Source organism: Ascaphus truei, chromosome 16, assembly GCF_040206685.1.
Source record: "Ascaphus truei isolate aAscTru1 chromosome 16, aAscTru1.hap1, whole genome shotgun sequence".
NCBI classification, from domain to species: domain Eukaryota; kingdom Metazoa; phylum Chordata; class Amphibia; order Anura; family Ascaphidae; genus Ascaphus; species Ascaphus truei.
The window spans coordinates 46,522,588-46,543,161 of record NC_134498.1 but is presented as its reverse complement, the minus strand read 5'-3'; the positions used below and the strand labels follow the sequence as shown (position 1 = coordinate 46,543,161).

The window sequence follows — 20,574 nt, the reverse complement described above, 5'->3', positions numbered from 1 at the left end:
ACCTGGTCCCTTGTGACACATATCCGTTTCAGAAACATTTAAACTTATTGGCATATGTGTTGCAGAGGACAGACCACCATTTTGGCCAACTCCAGTTCTCAAGAGCCACCAACAGTTCAGGTTTTAATGATATCTCTGCTTCAGCACAGATGTCTCCATCAGTGGCTCTTGGAGTCACCTGTGCTGAAGGAGGGATATCCTTAAAACCTGACCTGTTGGTGGCTCTTGAGGACTTGAGTTGCCCACCCCCCTGATTTAGAGTGTAGAATTACTCAGCATTGCTTTCTGCTGTAAGGCAGGGGGCTCAACTGCAGTCCTCATACCCCCTCCCCCCCCCAAAAAAACAGCTCAGGTTTTTAGGATATCCCAGCTTCAGCACAGGTGGCTCAGAGGCTCAGTCAAAGTCTGAGCCTCTGATTAAGCCACCTGTGCTGAAACAGGGACTGATTGAGCCACCTGTGCTGGAGCAGGGATATCCTGAAATGATGACCTGTTGGTGAGGCTTCAGGATTAGAGTTGAGCATCCCTGCTATAAAGGGAAAAGATGTGACTAAGGACAGAAAATTCACTCTCCTTTACGGATGTCCAAAATAGGGTATGAAAGGGAATCCAGGTGTGGCCAAAACAGATTCCCAAATGGCAAACATATAAAAATGATGGGGAGTTTGCATAGGGGGTTAAAAGGTCTTGGATATTCCTGCTCGAAAAGAAATATTTCAGATGGGTAGATTGCCTCCAACAAATATAAAATGCTGTTTTAAGCCAGGATCATCCTTTGCAAACGAGTTCCATGTTCTTATAAAAAATTAGTGTTAAACAATTGAAAGTCAATTGGTAGTAAATCATGTGCACAGGAATTGCTCGTTACTATGTAGCAATGTGCCATATAGTCTCTACAGAGAAACCTGTCATCACATCACAGATCCCGTACACATTGTGGCACAAATCTGGCAGTTTAAAATTGTTCATTTATTTTTTAAGCCGTTAAATTTGACCCTTTTGTCAAGACATCTTATTGAATGCGTATAGGAGAGGAATATGTGAATTTGCAAGTAATGATACAGAACTAGAAATGTATATTTAATTTGATCTTTTGAAGAGAGAACTTTGTTGGTCTTGAAAGCTCATTTAGCAGCAGTGGCCAACTCCAGTCCTCAAGGGTCCGGTATTACGGATATCCCTGCCACAGCACAGGTCTTTGACTGAGCCACTAATCGGGCCACCTGAGCTGAAGCAGGGATATCCCTATTACCCGACCTGTTGGTGGCCCTTGAGGACTGGAGTTGGCCACACGTCATGTAGGAACCATACATTTGAAAGAGCTCCTTTCGGTCCATCAACAAAGTGTATTTCTGCAAAAGAAATGTCATTTTCGCCAGGCCCAACACCGCCACTACAACTAGCTAACTGGGCGGTCGTCTACTTTTATGTAGGAAGAAAATCAAATGATGTTTTACCACTAAGGAGTCCCAATGTTTGTTTAGAAGAATAAGTAGAAGTGTTGAATTGAGGGGTAGACTTTACGACGTCTTCAACAGGCTGCATATCAAAGATGTCCAGATGTGGTGGGGAGCCAACACATCCATTTGATGAGGCAAAGGGACCTTCGCAGCAGCAGCGACACACAGGAAAAGCAAATAGAAAAGATGAACAAGAGGTCGTGTCAAGCACAGAGGTGAATCCATGAAAAGTATTACAGCAAGAAAAACAGCACAACATTCATGAACAAGTCATGAAGTTTCATTTGTTGCCGCTTGAGGTTTTCCCCCATATCTCCCCAGAAGATTACAAGCGGTGCAAACCTTTCTAGTGCATGCTTAGAATGAAGAAATGCAGAGTACTTTGTAGGCGACATATTTGGCATTTGGAAAAACAAAATATAGTTTTAATACAAATGTTTGAGATATGCGCTGTTCTCCAGGCCCCACATATCAAACCGCTGAGCAAGGGAATGTGGCGACGTGGAAAAGGGACAGGGGGAAAACTCTAAATAAAGTACTGGTCACTTGTACAAGGAGATGAGCGTTGTCTTGCAAACCCAACGTTCGGTATCTAGAGAACAGCATCTCTAACTTAGCAGCGCTGGCGTTTAAAGAGACAATCCAAGCTGGCCGGATTTCTTCCCCCCTTTTCTGTATAACAAATGATTGAAGCCGGGGGATCTCCGGAACAGTACCCCATTAATTTCAGCTCCGGGACCCCCTACTTCTGGAGATACCTACCTCCGTAGTAGGTGCCAGTAGCAGCTCCGGCTCACTAGCTGGGGTTTACATGATGGCCGCTTTTCGAAAAAGGTCCTGCACCCCAATAGGAAGCCGTGACATCATCCGGTGGGAGCTTTAAACTTGCAGAGACACCGGCACCCGCTTCGGAGGTAAGCATCTCGGGCAGCAGGGGGCCCCCAGAGCTGAAATTAATGGGGTTCAACTCTGAAGACCCCCTGCTTCAAAATTAAAAAAAAAAACACACACGGCCTGCTTGGATCGCTCCTTTAAATAAAAGCAAAGCATGCGAGCCCCAGTTCACCGTTAGAGGTAAACATGTGTGTGTATGTATGTATGTATGTATGTATGTGTGTGTGTGTATGTGTGTATGTATGTATGTATTTTAAAAAGTGCTGCCCCAGTCAGTTTAGACTTTTTGCTTGCTGGAAATTCCCTGCACTTTCTGCTGTTACATCCTGGCCGTATGACCCAACTGATAACTTGGTAATTCAACTCCAGCCAAGTATTCGCCCATAATAAAAGCAGTATGTTGTGCACACGTGTTATTTGTTCATGTCCTTTTTGCAATTAGGTAATAAATGTGTGTGTCGCATAGCCAAATGCTTTCTTTTTAAATCCAGGATTTACGTTGCAAAGTGGGACTGCACCTTTGAAAAGAAAGCATGCTTTGGTCAGCAGTTTCCCTAATATTGTGAGAAATCTGCCCATTTCGGAATGATAAAACAGCAAGTCAATCAAAATTACGTTTCCTCAACTCAACATTAGCCCCTCATTGCAAGTCCCTGCAACACTGAAAGAATTACAAACATTGTACCGTGAATGCTTCTCTGGTACTATGCAAGCAGAAGCAAGCTTACCTCCCCACGTGCTGCTTGCAGACGTTGCTATGGCCGGGGTGCTTTGTACAGTTGGTACAAACGTAGGTTGCAGGTCGAACACATCGCTTGTTAGATTGGGCATGCTAAAAAGGATAACAGGGGGGGAAGGCTTACAGTCAGACAAGCATCTTACCCCATATTGTATCATGTACACAACCCATAGGGGTGCAAGAAAAAACACACACCACCACCAGTTCTCAAGACCCCCCAACAGGTCAGGTTTTAAGGATATCCCAGCTTCAGTACAGGTGGCGTTATCAGTGGCTCCGTCTGTGCTGAAGCTGGGATGTCCTTAAAATATGGGCCCGAGGGGCTGAGGTTGAGCACCCCTGTACTAGATCACTAGACCTCACCTGTTAGTTGTTGGTGCAGGGACTGAAAATAAGTCAACAGCTGCTGTGGTATTGACACTTTTCCCGGATAAAGTGCTTGGTGATGCTGATGTAGATGTAGAGTTTGACACCACAGTAACCTCTCTCAGTCGCTGTTCCTGAAAAGGCAATTATTTTTGGTGTTCTAAATCTTACACAATCTTAAGTACCCAGCTAACTCTGCAAGGAAACGCCTGCAGGATCGTCACATCGTTGAAAACCCAGGGTTTGACAGCGGATCAGGACGCTTGGCTTCCCTAGTCTGCTTGTTTTCCCCGTCTCCTGTAAAACCTCAGACACTATTTGATCCTTTGCTTTGTGTCTTATTCATGATAGCCTTATGTTCATCTCATAAAAGTGATCTTACGGTATTAGTCCTCTCTGAAATATACCTCCACCCCGTACTTTGTTAAAAACCCTTTATGTGAAAATGTCACTCATATCTCCCCCCCCCTCTATCCTCTACACTCGGACTTACACATAAGCTAACTAAGCTACAGCTTAGGGTCTCAAAATATGAGGGGGCCTCAAAGATTTGGGGTGGGGTGAGGGTGGGGGGAGAAATGGAGTGCAATTCAAGTTAAAAGCAGAAGATAAATAAAGAAAATATGGGGAACAAGAAGATTCTCTATAAATATGGAAATTTTCATTCAAAATGACCCTAGGCATCATGTGCAGCGAAAGGGAAACTTCATAGCTGATCATTTAAAGACATCACCAATGACTTCTTTTAAAAAAATCAAGACGGAAAATGTTTAATATTAAAATTAATATGATGTGCAAACACTGTTCATTTTAGCATTACATCATTCTCTTTGTATATAACTATGCTGGTATCACGCTCGCATTCATTTCAGTTTCATGTTTACATTTTCACTGGTGCCCCTCAATCAGAATAATGAATGGGTCTCATTTTTGGGGCCTTTTAAACTTGGCATAGCTTAGGGCCTCAAAAAGTAAAAGTCTGACCCTGTCTACACTACACATATTAAGGTCCTCTGGTTTTTCCAGGTAAGTCTTATGCTGTAGATCACACACCCTTTTAGTAGCCCTTTTTTGCACGAATCTCCAATTAACTTATGTCCTTCCAGAGAGATGGTCTCCAGAACGGAGCTACGCGAGGTCTCACAAATGACCTATAAAGTGCCCCCCCGCCCCTCTGCTGATATTACCCTATATAACCCAACTTCCTGCTGGCTTTCCCCATTATTACATTGCATACCTACTTTTAAGTCAGTTGAAATAATGACTTCTAGGTCCCTTTGCTCTATAGTAGTTGACATAAATCCTGCATTCTGCTTTTGGTTTCTTATGACTCAAGTGCATTACAGTATGTTGCACTAAATTGTTGTTGCCACACTCCCGGCCATTCCTCCAACCTACCCAAATCACTGGTCATTTTATTGTAGTGTCAACCCTTTTGCAGATCTGTGTCATCTGCAAAATAGGCATACCTTCCCTTCTAGACCATTTGTAATACCACCAAGACATTCAAGAGCACTGGTCCCAGTACAGGTCCAGTAGGAACTCAACTGGTCACCTTTCCATCCCCTGAACTTATGCAATTTACTGCTACTCTGTACCGCTGTACTTCAACCGATGTCTTATTCATTATTTGACTCTCTCCTATTTCAACGAACGAAAACGGTTGTTAAACTATTTGTTAGGATGTTTGGCCTAGTCCTGCATTCAGGAGTTTTTGTAACAGAATAGAAGTAGTGACAAGATAACTAATATTTTTCAATAACTCCACTTGGTAATAATACCTTAAGTGCTTGCAGTCTTGCCTGTTCCTCCTCAAGTGCTAGCTGTCTCTCCTTTTCATCCATTCTACTAAAAGACATCCCGGTCGTAGCAAGTGTAGATACAGCACTGGACAAGGTGCTAGCTCTGCAAGAAAAAGAACCTTAACAGATATGGACGGACGCAAAATGTCGTAAAGACACAGATACAACAGGCAACTGTTTAAGGCCCCTTTTATAGTCCGCATCGGGGGCGCCTCTCGCCCAAGCGATGTGTGATGTTGGCGAGGCGTGGCAGACGCGTCACGAAGCTGGTTTGCCCTCATTGGCCGAATCGCTCACGTGACGCTGACGTTAAGCGACCGCGCTTGAAGAGACAATTTTTTTTTGTCTTTTCAAAACCCGGTGCCACCATCGCGCTCCGTCGTGCGTGCATGCACTAGGGGCGGTCGCATAGGGATTAGCCATTTGTTTTCTGCGCGCCAGCACCATCGTGTTGAGTATAATCTCAGCCTAACACCTGCTGCTAAAAGTCTATGGTGGAATACAGCTGCAGAAAGATGAATAGAAAATCTTAAAACCCATTGGCCAGCGATTTTCATTACATACATGAAGAATGTCACTGTAAATTATATGGCATGTTGTATTGTACTGTAAAGTGTATACACACACACTTGTTGATACATAAAAATGGAGTATGACGAAGTTATTGTGCATAATCAGCAATCAATATCACTCATGAAAAAAAAAAGGGGGGAGTGTCTAGCACGCGCATTGTAAGTGAAACTTCTTTGACCTTTGTCACAGAATTTGTGATGGTGATGTTTTTATTTAAAATCCAAACAATTTCAGTGAGAAAACGCAAAGAAGTTTGACTTAGCGCGTGTGCTCGCCATCCCGCCCGTTTTAACTAGTGCGACAGTGTGTGTGTGCGCGACACTGCGTGCGCGACACTGCGTGCGCGACTGCATTTTCCCTGCGACTCTGCTTTCCGCACGTGACTGCAACAGTATACGCGCGCGACTGCGTGTTCCACTGCGCCAGTGACAGTGTGTGACAGTAACAGTGACTGAGTGCAGGAGGCAAGGCAGTGGGGAGTGTGATTGGAGACAGGGGGTAATAATACAGTTTTGGGAGGCTTTTTCTGTGGTACTTCTTTGTACTGTTTATTTTGAATGCTTATATCTCCTAGGCAGCACACGGGTTTTGACAAGGAGTGGTTTTGAGCGGGGCCATCATATTCTTTTGCTCTGGTAATAATACAGGCACTGGGGTTGGCAGTGTGGTTGTTCCCGCGCACGTGCCTGCGCGCTGAGTGTACCATGGGCATGTGCGCCACTGCGCATGTGCAGGGAGCCCGCCCACCACATCATATCGTCGGCTCCAACCTCTGTGTGCGCGGGAATTGAAGGGAAGCGCTTTGAGGTCTGCACATGCGCAGGAGCGAACACGGGGGGAGGGGTAGGGTGGGCTGCGCGTGACGTCACTTCCGTCATGGAATTCTGTTACCACACAAGGGATTTTTTTCCAATCAAAACTCTGTAGGTGCCAGCAAAGAAGTTTCACTTCAATAAACACAAGACCCATTTAAATTATAACTTGGTCACTTGTATGCATATCTTAATTTTATATAGCACCATCCATGTACAAAGCTTTACAGCAGTAATATAGGTGACAAAATAGGAATAAGCGAGTCAATATAAAAGTAGGCTTTAGGAAAAGGAGTCCCTGCCCCAAAGAGCTTACAATCTAAGGGGTAAGTAGGAAGAACTTACAGAGACAGTAGGTGGGGTGTTATGGTAGGTGCGTCTACCAGGGGCAAGGCCAATGCTTAAGGCCCCGCACACAGCGCGCTACACGACGTGCGCGCGTTCGTCACAGATGCCTGGCGGACAATGGTAGTCTTGAAACTACCATTTGCTGCAAAGTACGGCGTCGACGCTGCTGCAGTCGCGGGAGTCTTTTAAATCTGTGATCTCCGACTGCAGCAGCGTGACGTCAATTTAAGCAGCCAATCAATGACCACGCACTCCGGTAAAGGAGGTTCCCTGAGTTGCAATGTGTGGGGGGTTCTTCCCCTGCAGCAGCGGGGCTCGCTCATTGGGGCAGGAGAGGCTCATACAAAACTTTTATAGTGAATCATAGCAAAGTAGGGTTGTGTGTGAGCCCCCGCCATCCCTGCTGAAAGGGGGGTGCACCTATACAGGCGGCGCCTGGACACACCGCAGAGGGAGGATTCTGCCCGACTCTCCCAGCCCCTCCCAGTTGCTGCATGTGTGGGTCCCTTGGTGGTTTCGGGGTTACAAAGGGCACAGCGGGCTCACAAAGGCGCTACAAGAGGATGACACTTATATGATGTCGCCTTGTGTCGGATCATTCCGTCTGCTGGGGATAATCACACATAGCCCAGCAGACGGAGGCGCGCGCACACAGTGTCGCGAAGCCCCCTGTGTGAACGCAGCCTAAGAGATGTAAATGTAACACCCCTTAGTATACATTTATGTATACACGCTGCCCCCCGGTGGATATAAGGAGTTAACCTGCTCAATGTCAAGTGTATTGATGGACATACGCTCGCTCTGGCCAATGGCTGAGAGCAGAAGAAAGGAATAAGCCCATTGGATCCAGAGGAGCGGAGATGTGATGGCAATGGAAGTGTGGAGATACACAGGCAGGGAGGAGTGAGCTGAGGGGGAGAACAACGAGAGAAAAGAGAGAGAGAGAGGGGACGTGTCCTGAGGAGCCTGATAAACAAGACATCAAGGTGACAGAGCCTAAAACACCCGCAGGTGAGAACCTGTGCAAGCTGCGGTTCAAAGTTGTGGGGCATAAAGCAGCTGGGAGATCGCTCCTACAAACACACCAGTGCCCTTTCCAAGTGTCCTGGGCACGACACCCATTGTAAAGTAACAGGCCTGCAACCATTCCAACTACATGAGCTCCAACACTGTGGCTCTTTTAGTTAGCTCACGGGCCACAAGGATGGATCAAGTGACTGTGTGAGATATATGCGCTCTGAGGTTTGTTATTATACTGTATGTATATTGCCTTGGTTGTCTGTGGTCTCGTGACATTGAAGGCTACTGCATGCGATTCCTGTGTTCCCTGCCTATAAAGTTATCTATAAGCTGCGTGTCCTGCTGCATTGTCTGACTCCAGCCTGGTGGTTTGCAGGCAGAATATTCTCTCTCGGGTACATGGGAGGTGGACTCAGGCCTCCGCCCTGGTATATACATATAGGGAAATAAAGAGGGGTTACATATAGTATCAGCCAATGGAACTACCCATATGCTTCATTAAAGAGGCATGCCTTAAACCTGCAGAAGGTGCTAGTCTGATATTGAGGGGGGAAGAACACTCCAGAGGTGTGGGGCGAGAAAGGTTTTAGGCGGGAGAGGGCTTTAAATACAAGAGGGGTGGACCGAATACATCTTTGAGCATAACGCAAGAGTCAGACAAGTGTATAGCGAGAAATTAGGGCTGACATGTAAGAAGGTACAGGGGAGTGTATAGCCGCAAATAAATAAATAAATTTAAAAAGAATGAAACTTAAACAATTAGCGGTCCCAAATTATTTTATGATTCTTTCAATAGACATATTGACAGTAGCGGAGCAATATTAGCAGTGAAATGGAAAATGCATGTGGGAGAAGGTGACTTCAAACACCAAGATCATTCATTTATTATTTTGATGCCTGCAAACAGTAGCCACCACATACAATACAAGTCCCAGCAGGTTCTGTGAAAGTAATGTTACTATATTCCTGTGCATAAAAGTATTCTTTTGGTTCATGAGTGTTGTGAAAGTAAATCACAGAGGGCATGCGGAAGGAGGTATTTAAATTCTAGTAAGCATTTAGCAGTTACACAGATCTAGAAAGAGGATTTCAAATGCCTAGCTCAGGGGCGGTCAACGCCAGTCCTCAAGAGTAATCAACAGGTCAGGTTTTAAGGATATCCCGGCTTCATCACAGGTGGCTCAATCAGTGGCTCGCTGAAGCAGGGATATCGTTAAAAATTGACCTGTTGATGGCCCTTGAGGACTGGAGTTTGTCACCCCCGTTCTAGCTGATGCACTGCAATCTAATGATCAAAAACACTAAATTACATTTGGCAACAGAAGTGACTATTTTAGTGCAACTCACCTGCTGGCAGCCGACACTTCTTTTGTTTTTTTCCCTTCAAGAGAAGCTAAATGCTGTTCAAGTGCTTCAAGCAAACTGCTGGGCGCCTGTAGAAGAACAGTCATAAATCATTTGTACCTTAGCAGACAAAAGCCAACTGGGGGAGTCTTAAAACAAAAATTGACATTTTGAACGTTTGTCTCTTGGCTGCTTTTTAAAACCACCATCTTTATTAGAAATCTAATTATTACCTCAAGTTTAATAATAATAATATTCTATAAATAATGATCAGGAGTGTGTGTGTATATAGGTGTGTGTGTATATAGGTGTGTGTGTGTGTGTGTGTATATAGGTGTGTGTGTGTGTGTGTGTATATATATATATATATATACACACACACACGTGTTAAGACGTACCTATAGTGCCACCGTTGGGAAAGTTATGTTTTGCTGGGCGGCGGGGTCGCGGGATTCCGGCAATTTGATTTGTTCAAGGGCCGTCAGGTGACGCGACGGCCCTTGAAAAATCAAATTTTGCCAGCTTCAGGTTTTCGCGACCGCGACGTCGCTGGTCGCCGTCGCGTGCGCTTATGCAATATATTTGTTTTCGGGCGACCTCATGTCGCCGGCACTATAAGCGCGGCCTTAGTATGTGTGTGTATAGATATGCGTGTATATTTACAAGTATGTGTGTATAGGTATGTGTGTCTACACACAATTTATATTCAATAAGACAGACATTATTTTCTAAAAATAGGATGAACTTTACAGTTTAGAGGACATTTTAATCTCCCAGAAGAATAATGAAGTCCCTTTCTTCTATTATATGTGCAACTGGTAGAAATAGGATTGCAGGGCGCATATTCATTAAGTCGGCAACATACACCAATTCACATAAAAGTATTTCCATATAGAGAATTTATATGGAAGAGAAACGTTGCAGGGAAATGGAGTATGGATAAAACATGAAACACAGAAGGGGAAAGGATATAATTGGATTAAATGAACATGGAATGCACACTGACCTGAGTAAGATCTGGAATGTCACCCTGATCAATTCCAACTTGCTGAGTTCACAAAAAGGAAAAAAAAAAAGTGTACATTACTACATGCAGTGGCAATGGAGAGTTGTGGGTTCTGAATGTTTACACACAAACATTAGGACAGCAAAAGGGACATTTAATAACTTTCTGAACTGGTACAGTGGCACATGCTAACGACAAAAGACATGACTAAAGTGCAAGAAAAATCAAGCAGTTTATTATTTGTGTGCGTGCTTTAAGTTGTCAAACTGTACGTCAAAACTGCGATTATCATGCAATTGTTGCTAATGTGATTCAACACATATGAAAGAATCGTAAGCGGAGGAATTTAAAATTATGAATCATAATTGATTTTTGCCCATGGATGTTGTAGAACAACTTTACAAGCCCAGTTGCTGCTGATCACAAGACAAACGGGAGCAGAAATGAAAACGATATATCAGGCAGAAACGCATCGAGTGCATGGGACTTGCTAAGCATTCAATGTCAGTCTTTAAAATGAAGATTCTTCAATAGCATTCATATCTCATCATGCACAACGCATGCTACTGTACCAGTGCCAAGAGCTAAATAAAGCCCCTTTGATGCTGAAGGGACAATACAAACCTCTGCCACTTTGAGGAATTCTGACAGTTTGGTCATTCGGGCCAGAAATTTCTTATAAATATCCAAAGCTTCTTTACACTGGTTCTTTTTCATATCAAAGTACTTTTCTAAAAAGAATAGAAAACGTAATTTAAGTACAAGCAGATTTTAAATGCAGTTATTTTACATTGAAACATGACCCCACAAATGAAAAGAAATGAACAGTAAAAAAAATAAATTAAAAACATCAACTTTGAGCTGTACAATTTGGTGACGCGTCTGCTAATTTCTATATTTACACCTGAAGATTCACACGTACCCAGTAAGTTGATTACTCCTTCGTTATAGGCTGCAAATAACCGTATAGAATCTTTGAATAGAAGCATGAAGCCAGTGTTTATAACACCATTTGTGAGCTCGTTTGGGTTCGCCTTCAAAGAGAAATACAAAGTTTAAGCAACGCGTTACAAATGTAACAACACAGCATCACAGAGACGCTCAACTGCAGTCCTCAAGACCCCCCAACAGGTCAGGTTAAGGATATCTCTGCTTCAGCACAGGTAGCTATTGTGCTGAGGCAGCAATAGAAAAAGTGCTGGACTTGAAGCGATGAGATTACAAAAGCAATTTTAATCAGCATTATGCAGACATAACACAGGTAAAAAGTCCTCCAACGCATTTCCCACCTATTGTGGTGCTTTATCAAAGAGTGACTGAAGCAGGGACTGATTGAACCACCTATGCTGAAGCTGGGATATCCTGAAAACCTGACCTGTTGGAGGGGTCTTGAGGACTAGAGTTGAGCACCCCTGCAGCGTCAAAAATAAACGTGGCTGCTTTTTTTTTTTTTTTTTAATTACTTACATCAAAATCCAGGAGAGCGTCCAGCTGGTTCTGTATGATAGGAAGAGTTTTCAAGAGCTTTTCAGTAATCATCGTTCGCATCACTCCATCTATCCTAAAGTGCAATAAAAAGAAAGAAAAAAGCAATTCATAACCATGCACAGAGGGTCTTATTTATTGTTAAGGAAGATAACATTTGCATACCCTCTCTTCATTTTGGTGAAGTCAACTGCTACAAGTCTGTAGGAAAGTGCTTTTTCATTTAAATATCTGCTGTAACGTCTGATGAAGGTCGACATATCATACCCTACAAGAGATAGACTTTTAAATACATTTGGAGACAGTTTAAATGAAAAAAACAATACGAAAAGCAGACAGGTTTATTTTATTACTGTGCTTTACTTGTAGAACACTTATTTTAGCAAAGCAAACTCCACACTGAAATTGAAAGTATGCGGTTCCTCTCAAAATAATAACAAACAAATCAAAGTACTCCCAGTTACTTGCCTGCTCTCCCCCAGTGCTCACGCGCCCCCCCCCTTACCTTTGTCGTGACCCTGCGGCGTCATTTGACGTGCCACCCGAAGCAGGCTGAATCAAGGTAAGCGAGTTGCAGAGGCCTCGCGTGATCCCGGCATTTCATTTAAATGCCTTGGGGAAGCGTGCAGGGCCTCTGTAACAGCGCCGCGCCCCCCCCCCCCCCCCAAAAAAAAATTCTCGCGCCCATCTGATGTAAGGTATTTACCTTGCATGGCACCTTTATCCAAGAAGTTGTTGAGATTAAATAAAGTGTTTCTGGACGCAAGATATTGAATAAACCGCTGAGGAGAAGAACACACAAAAAAAGGTGATACACATATCCATATTGCAAAGTACCAAGAAGTACAATGGTATATTGTATATGTACACGGGTACAACGAATGGACAATCCCATACTACGCAGCAACAGACAGGCTAAAATGTACTGCATTTATTACATCTGACTATAATTAACTCTTCACTGCTAGAAAGGTATGCAAAGTATCACTGCAAGACTAAAGTCATATGTTTTATCTGCCACGGTCAAACTAATGTTAAACATGCCCCTTTAAAAGAGGAACAAAAAACATCTGAATTTAAGCCAGCATCAACAAACATTAAAAGCAGCAGTCTGCCCTGATCAACATTTTTGGTGCGTTTAATTTATTAGATCCCTCTGTGCCCTTTCCAAGGCAGATTTTAGTTTTAAAAAGCGTTAAAATGTTTCTCCCCCCAGAGGTTACCATGGCAACCTCGAAAGCTTTAGCAGGCGTTAAACTCATAGGCTTCTGGGAGGAGGGAGGGGGGGCTTGATTGTTGTTTAACATCAACATTGTGAAATTAGCTCATTATTTTAACCTTAAAGAGTGCAGCCCCAATCACATAATGAACGTACAATGTAACCATTTACTTATTGTGTCATGGTGAGGCTAAAAGACGTTTTCTAAATTCAAATAAGTTAACAGTGAACTTATACAAATATACTGTATACTAATAATAACTACATCAAAACACAAGCATAGAGGATGGTTCACTTTAAAAATAGCAACAACAAAAAATCATCACGTGAGAGCACATTCACGTGTCAGAGAGGTCGGTAACCCTGCCTTTCCCCATTCTCTCCTAGCATAGTGCTTCCTCTGCGGATAGGGATTCTGGGTAATGGCAAGCAAATGAGCACACAATTAAAAAAACAAAAAAAACAAACAGCATTTTGTTTACTTACTAGATTTGTCACTTAAGAAAAAAAATAAGTCATTTATGAATTTTATTTAAAAGTTGCTCATATTGATTTGCAAGATCTCTCACAAACAAAGAATCTTTATTGATCCAGCTTACCTCATTGCCGTACATCATAAGGTGGTGTGTTGTGATAAGGGCTTTGAACACTACAACCCAGCTACTATTTGCAGTCCTCTCAAAGAGTGTGTCTGCCAGCTGCGGGATGTTCACATTCATCTCGTTGGTACACTGTATAAGGTCTGTGTAAAATGGGGGGCGGGGAGGAAAGAGTTAAGATCCAGTACACCTTCATCAAACTCAACTTCAAATTGTGATTAGCAACACACAAATGTTATGAAAACACGAAACAAAGATGTTGCAAGGATCAGAGGCAGTGTGAAAGCTAGCAAGTTATTTTCTTTCTAGAAACTAAAATCTAAATAAAGTAATGCGATAGAAGTCCTATTTTATTCTATAGTCAGTGCAAGTTAGAAGCATACGCAGCAAATGTCCTTTACCATCTTTTTCTCTAAAAACAGCCATTAAACCAAGACCCGATTACTTCACATGGAAATAAATGCATAAAATAGCTGTGGAGTTCCTTGACTCTGAAGTAGGGAAAAAAATACATTTCTATGTAACTTTGGGCATTATCTTTATATATTTGGCATGTTGATCATGTATGCTTTTGCTTGGACTTGTAACCACACAGAAGAAACAATAAATTTGCAGATTAAAATCTTATTTTGGCAGATCTACTCTGTAAGCAGACACAGGGCTTAGTTACAAATCAGCACTAGCTGTAGCACAGAAAAGTGCAATGATAACTAACGTGGTGAATAACGGACAGTGTTTCATTATAAATTATATTATATTATAAACTGAATGCTTAATATAAAAAATAAAGTTCTCACTAAACATGTGGGATGTTTAGATTATGATAGAACCTAACTTTATAACGCACAATTTTGTGGCCCCTATTTAGCCCCGATCCACTAGAACAGTCCTACAGTAATGAAAAAAGCAAAAACCAAATTCTTATTAAATGTTTTCAGGGAGAAAAATAAATAAAATTCTGTATCTGCAGTACAGGTGCTAAAAGAAACAGTTTTTAAACCAGGATAACTGGTTGTCTGTTCAGCATACCTTTCAATAATATCTTCCTTTTGTTGTGGCTGAGAAGTTATTTACACTGCAAAGTTACAGAACAAATCTCTGGTGTAGGGCGGATTTAGGAAATGAGTTAGGGAAGGGTTATAGATATAGAACCCAAAAATGCAGCATGTTCTAAATATATATTTTTTAATCCAACATGCAATACAAGGAACACTGTACAGCACTCACATTTAACAAATCTAGCCAATATACTAATTCATATTAAACCAATTTAAATACTACAAAAAATATTAAAAGAGAATAGCAGCATCCGATGAGGAGGTTGGTTCCCCAAAATGGCAGGTTATTACCGCACTGATTATGCATATTTTAATATTATTGTTGAAGGCATTGGAGCCTGCCAGGACACCTTGATGCTAGTCATTATTTTTCGGATTTCTTTAATTTGAGTTGCTTGATGTTGTATTTCTATATGCAGACAGACTTAAGCAACAGGAAATGTGCAACCTATTTTATTTAACAGAGTGTCAGTATAAAGATGTCATGCAGTATACCTCATGTTTATAATCCCACAACTCAGTCACATGCTGTGTAGATATAGCCTACATCATTTGTAGCATGGTGAGAATACCAGGCTGCTTTACAAATTCTAACACTATTATGTAAAGTTTCTGCTCTTCACCCTATAAACGTGCACATCCCTGCTCGTTGCCAGCCACCCAGAGGTGCCGAGCTGCCCAACTGCACAAATAAGCCAGCTGTAAATTGTAAGCGTCCGATCAACATTGAGCCTGCGATGGACATGCAGCCAACCAGGAATTTCACAAGCTGCTTTCCATGCTGGCATGGTGAAGCAAAGTCAAACTCCACCTGATCTTACACTGTAAATAGTGTCCTCGTCAAGATAGGCTTATTTTGAAATTTGGTAGCCAGAAAGATTAATGGATAACAATTACAGAATTTCAATATCTATGAAAATAAATGTTGGCTTTGGTCAGTATTTAAAATCGGCAAAAAATGTTTTACATCGCCAAAAAAACCCGATGAAATGTCGCAAACCTGATTTCCCGCAAGCCTATCGTCAGTTATTGTGTTCAAGAATCTACTCTGTTTGTAGCTGCACTTTCTGGACACTCTATTCTAACACCCTTCAACACAACAAGCTTTATTAAACAATCACAAGTGTTGTGATATACCACATGCTAAGGTTTTATGACATGCTTTTCAAATCACAGATCTCAACCACTGTTCTAGGACTAAAGAAGAAAAAAAACGATTTAAATATAATGCTGTGGAACATGTAGTCTCACAATGGCGGCAGGAGGAATGCTCTTGAAGTTAGCAACAGATGAGTATTATACAGAGAAAATCTGAATTGGGTACATTTAAGAGGACTGGTGCATTTAAAAAAAAAAAGAAGATCGGTCAATAAACATGAAACTAGATATATAGGGGTTAATTCCATATATTTCAAAGCGGCCGTTTGGGGTGGTCTGGGTCAAAACTCCCCATTATGATCACATCAGGTTACTTTTACCAAGGCGAATATGTTAATCCTCCTTTACACCAATCAGATCTCTGTTATTTAGAAAGTACAATTAATTTGTAACCTGCTTGATCGGCACCGTTTCTACTTTTCTAGAAGTCAATGGGAGTTTCGGTGTGATAGTGCCCATGACCCCAATTTCATGAATAACCGCCTGCCTACATAGCCCAAAATTCAGGAGCACGCGGACTGTGATCCTTATTGCTAAATGGTAGTGCCATGCAAAATAGAATTGAGAGCACAACACAAAGGGCACATACATAAACATGACACTGGCAACCTGTACAATCTTGGGGCTTTAATATACAATTTGACCCTTATATAATACTAGCCTTGTAGAAGCACCCAATGTAAAATAGTTACAATAATACAACACACGTTGGCTATTGCTCATACAAATGGTTATCCTGACAGCTGTCCTGCCGCTGCTTGGCCCAACGACCAACAAACACTGCCCAGATTGGTAATGATAATGTGGCAGGAAGTCATCACAATCCAAAATGATTGGTGTGAATAATGTTAAAGAGAAGAGGTGGGTGGTAATATTGATCATTATAACAGGTACTGTACTTTGCAGGTTGTTACTGGTGTATAATACTACATTGTCAAATGTATAGGAGGAAATAATATCAAGGAATATTTTTTATAGAGCCAACTAGGTAGGCATCACTTTACAATATTACACTATAATTACATTAGATAGAATATAATATAGATTGGATAGGTGCATATGTGCAACATTGGGAGAAAGGAATCCCTGGCTCAAATAGCTTACAATTTAATCGGCATGTGAGAAAACTAACAAAAACAGTTGGGAGTAAATTTTAGTGCATTGGGTACACTGTGTATGAGGCATACTGTAGTTTAGCGAGCAGGGGTCATCCCGGACTATTTGAACACTTTCATTGAACTGGCGAGTGTGCAGAAAGGTTTTGAAGTTAGAGAGAGAAGCTGCTTGCCGGACATTAGCCCTTATTCTATAAACTGTGATTGTGCCGGATCGGCACTCTCTCATGGAAAGCCAAATTCATTTTTGCGCCATCACACTTTATAGAATAAGGGCCATTGAGGGAATCCCAGAGGTAGCGAGCATGCATGTTAGGCGTCGCTTCTAATGCCGGCGACAGCGTCGCCGAGGCAAAACAAATGCATTGATGCCGTCGCGTGTACTTATAGTAAGCGTGATGCGACGAAGCGCCGGTTTGTTCGCGATTGCTGGAAGTCATCTCTATTTGATTTTTCCTGCGACCGTAGCCTGACCGTCGCGTCACCGTCACTATAAGCGTAGCCTAAGAAAGGTTATAGGCGTGAGACAGCTGTAGTAACACAGGGGGTAAAGAGAAGACAGGCTTGAGAAGAGCGTAGAGAACGAGTGTGGGTATAACGAGATATGTCAATATGTATATCCTGAGCGTAATGATAAAAGCTACATGTGCGTACGTATATCCTGCATACATAACCTGTTATTCTGTTCGTATCCTGTGTAAATAATGATATCAGATACAGGTCAGTGTGTTCTGTGTGGATTATATTGAAATATCAGATATACTAATCTGAATACTACATGAATTTGAGCAAATATTAGTCATAACAGATAGATGTCAATATCTGTATCCTGAGCGGATAACACGTACACGTCAGCACATGTACCGTGTGTAGATAATGTTAGGTACACATCAGTATGCGCCTCCTGTGATAAAAACATTTATAATAGGTCAGTATCTGATGGTCAGTATTTGATGGTAATTGTGTATACCCAGCGTGGATAATGTAATAACAGATGTGGAACAGTATATCCTGAATGGCTAGATCAGTGGTTCCCAAACTTTTTTTTACATTGCGCACCCGCGACTAGAAAATATTTGTTCCGCAAACTCCTAAATGTATAAATCTGATTGCCAACTCACCAGACTATTGCTAATAAAACTGTTTTGACAGATCCCAAGCAGTATGGTGCCCCGAGCGTGTGGGGGGAGGGACTTCCCCTCACTGTGGGGGGGGGGGGTATAGCTGTCAATTACCACGGGAGCTTCCAAAGTCAAGTGTCACAATGCCATGCGGCTGGGGATGCAACGCATTGTGGGGAGCGACTTAACAACACATGTCAATAAGCATATCTTGTGTGTATAATAATAGATACATATCCTTTGTGGATGATTGTCAGTTTGTGTGTAATATATCAAATACATTCAATTTTTCGGCCCCACGATAGGGACTTATCAATTTATCTTTAAAAAGATCCCTATGGTGGGAACGAAACATTTAAATAAACTTTTATTTCTCATATAAATTCACGTGAGTGCTTGTCTCCACAGATGATTTTTTATTTCTTGCCACCGAGTATATATACCCGGTGTATATATAATGTTGAGGGTTTAAAAAAAATATATTTATATATATATATATATATATATATATATATATATAATGTAAAATGTGTCAGTCTCACTTACAGTCCAGATGCTTCTTCTTGGGCCCCATCACTTCGTGGGTTGTCGACTTACAAACCGCTTTAGCCACGGCGGAGCCGGTGACGCTGTGCTGAGCCGCCGTGATCCGGTCTGTGATGGACTGACCCGACATCCTCCGTGCTGACTGGGCACCGACACACCGGGGAGGAGGGGAGGATACACCGAGCCGGGACTATACACCGGGGGAAGGAATAATATATACCGGCCCGGGACTAGACAACAAGGACAGGAACAATATATACCGAGCCGGGACTATACACAGAGGACAGGAGCAATATATACTGGCCCAGGACTAAACACCGGGTGAGGAGGGGGATATATATATATATTATATACACACACACATACACACAGGGGTGAGGGACACACACACACACACCGGGTTGAGGAGGGATACACACACACACTGAGGAGAGAGGAGGGGAATACACACCGGGGTGAGGAGGGATAGATATAGATAGATAGATATATATATATACACACACACACACACACTGAGGAGAGAGGAGGGGAATACACACCGGGGTGAGGAGGGATAGATATAGATAGATATATATATATACACACACACACACACTGAGGAGAGAGGAGGGGAATACACACCGGGGTGATAGGATATATACACACACACACACACACTGAGGAGAGAGGAGGGGGATTCACACACTGAGGAGGGAGGGTGGGGGGAGAATACACACCGGGGCGATGGGGGATTACACACCGGGGTGATGGGGATATATATACACACCGGGGTGAGGAGGGACACACACACACACACTGAGGGAGCTGTCAGTAAATCCTCCCGGTGAGGTAGCTCAGGCCCCCCTGCTTCCCCTCACCCGGTTCCGGGTCACCCCGAGGTCCTTCGGCCCGTTCTCTCTCAGCCGCTGTAATAAGCGGAGACGTCTCGGTGAGGTGACCCGGGGGGGAGGTGTACCCGCTTCCTCCTCTCTCCGGTCTCTCTCTCTCCTCTTCCCCCCCTCTCTCCTTGTTACCGGTCTCTCCTCCTCTTCCCCCCTTTCCCTCTCTCCGCGTTTCCGGTCTCTCCCCCTCTCTCTCTCTCTCTCCGTGTTTCCGGTCTCTCCCCCCGCTCCTCCTTCCTTGTTTCTTTTTTACCTCACACTTCACTCCTAGGACAAAATGGCGGCCGCGTCACGTGACCGGCAGATCCTCTCTTAAGGTGGAGCCGCCGAGGTGCCCCTGCCCGGCAAAGCTCAGGGGCACGGTGGGGTGGGCAGACCCCAGAGTGTGTGGAAAGGAGGGGTATAGCGGGCCGGGGAGGGGGTACACAGGGCTGGGGTGGGAATGAGATGGGGTATTTGTTTTAAGGTGGAACGGATCCTACCCCTGCCCTGTGGGGAAGTGCAGGCAGAGCGCTACTGGCTGTCAGGCGCCTTCTACTGAACGCTAACGCAGAGACTTTTTGCAATTTTGCAATTAAAATGTAATTTTTAAAAAATATTTACGTTTCTTACCTTCTCCGGCGGCGTCTCCTCCTGCAAGGTGGCGTCAAAATGGCGCGGTGTCAAGTTGCCGTGACAACGAGCCGCCTTATGGCGCAGAGTCGTCTCGTTGTCATGGCAGCGTAATGTCCCTGTTGGGGCCGTGTTGACGTGACCCTACAGGGGGTATTGTATAGCGCTGCTAGTTTTACGTAGCGCTTTACAGAGACATTTTGCAGGCACAGGTCCCTGCTACGTGGAGCTTACAATCTATGTTTTTGGCGCCTGAGGCACAGGGAGATAAAGTGACTTGCACAAGGTCACAAGGAGCCGACACCGGGAATTGAACCAGGCTCCCCTGCTTCAAACTCAGTGCCAGCCACGCTAGGCTGCGGTCCCAGTCATGTCTGTGACGCGTGCCCGGCGGGGGGGGGGTGGCGCGTGCACAG

General features: G+C 43.3%; 1 protein-coding gene across 10 annotated transcripts in view; it reads right to left on the bottom strand.

The window, feature by feature from the left end:
- The window catches only part of PICALM (phosphatidylinositol binding clathrin assembly protein), a 31,398-nt gene extending 11,581 nt beyond the window's left edge, over positions 1-19,817 (bottom strand). For 4 of the 10 annotated variants that reach the window (XM_075573434.1, XM_075573436.1, XM_075573435.1 and 1 more), the window contains exons 1-13: positions 18,666-18,855; positions 13,668-13,810; positions 12,556-12,631; positions 12,015-12,117; positions 11,832-11,925; positions 11,287-11,398; positions 10,989-11,095; positions 10,365-10,406; positions 9,362-9,447; positions 5,241-5,364; positions 3,457-3,593; positions 3,083-3,186; positions 1,458-1,604 (exon numbers count right to left, since the gene is read on the bottom strand). In XM_075573434.1, the coding sequence (XP_075429549.1) occupies positions 1,458-1,604; positions 3,083-3,186; positions 3,457-3,593; positions 5,241-5,364; positions 9,362-9,447; positions 10,365-10,406; positions 10,989-11,095; positions 11,287-11,398; positions 11,832-11,925; positions 12,015-12,117; positions 12,556-12,631; positions 13,668-13,810; positions 18,666-18,795 (1,405 nt within the window). In that variant the 5' untranslated portion in view covers positions 18,796-18,855. Of the gene's footprint in view, positions 1-1,457; positions 1,605-3,082; positions 3,187-3,456; positions 3,594-5,240; positions 5,365-9,361; positions 9,448-10,364; positions 10,407-10,988; positions 11,096-11,286; positions 11,399-11,831; positions 11,926-12,014; positions 12,118-12,555; positions 12,632-13,667; positions 13,811-18,665; positions 18,856-19,431; positions 19,733-19,799 lie in introns of those variants that run through there. The other 6 variants (XM_075573437.1, XM_075573438.1, XM_075573440.1 and 3 more) reach the window with 4 other exon arrangements.
- Between the last annotated feature and the right edge of the window lie 757 nt (positions 19,818-20,574).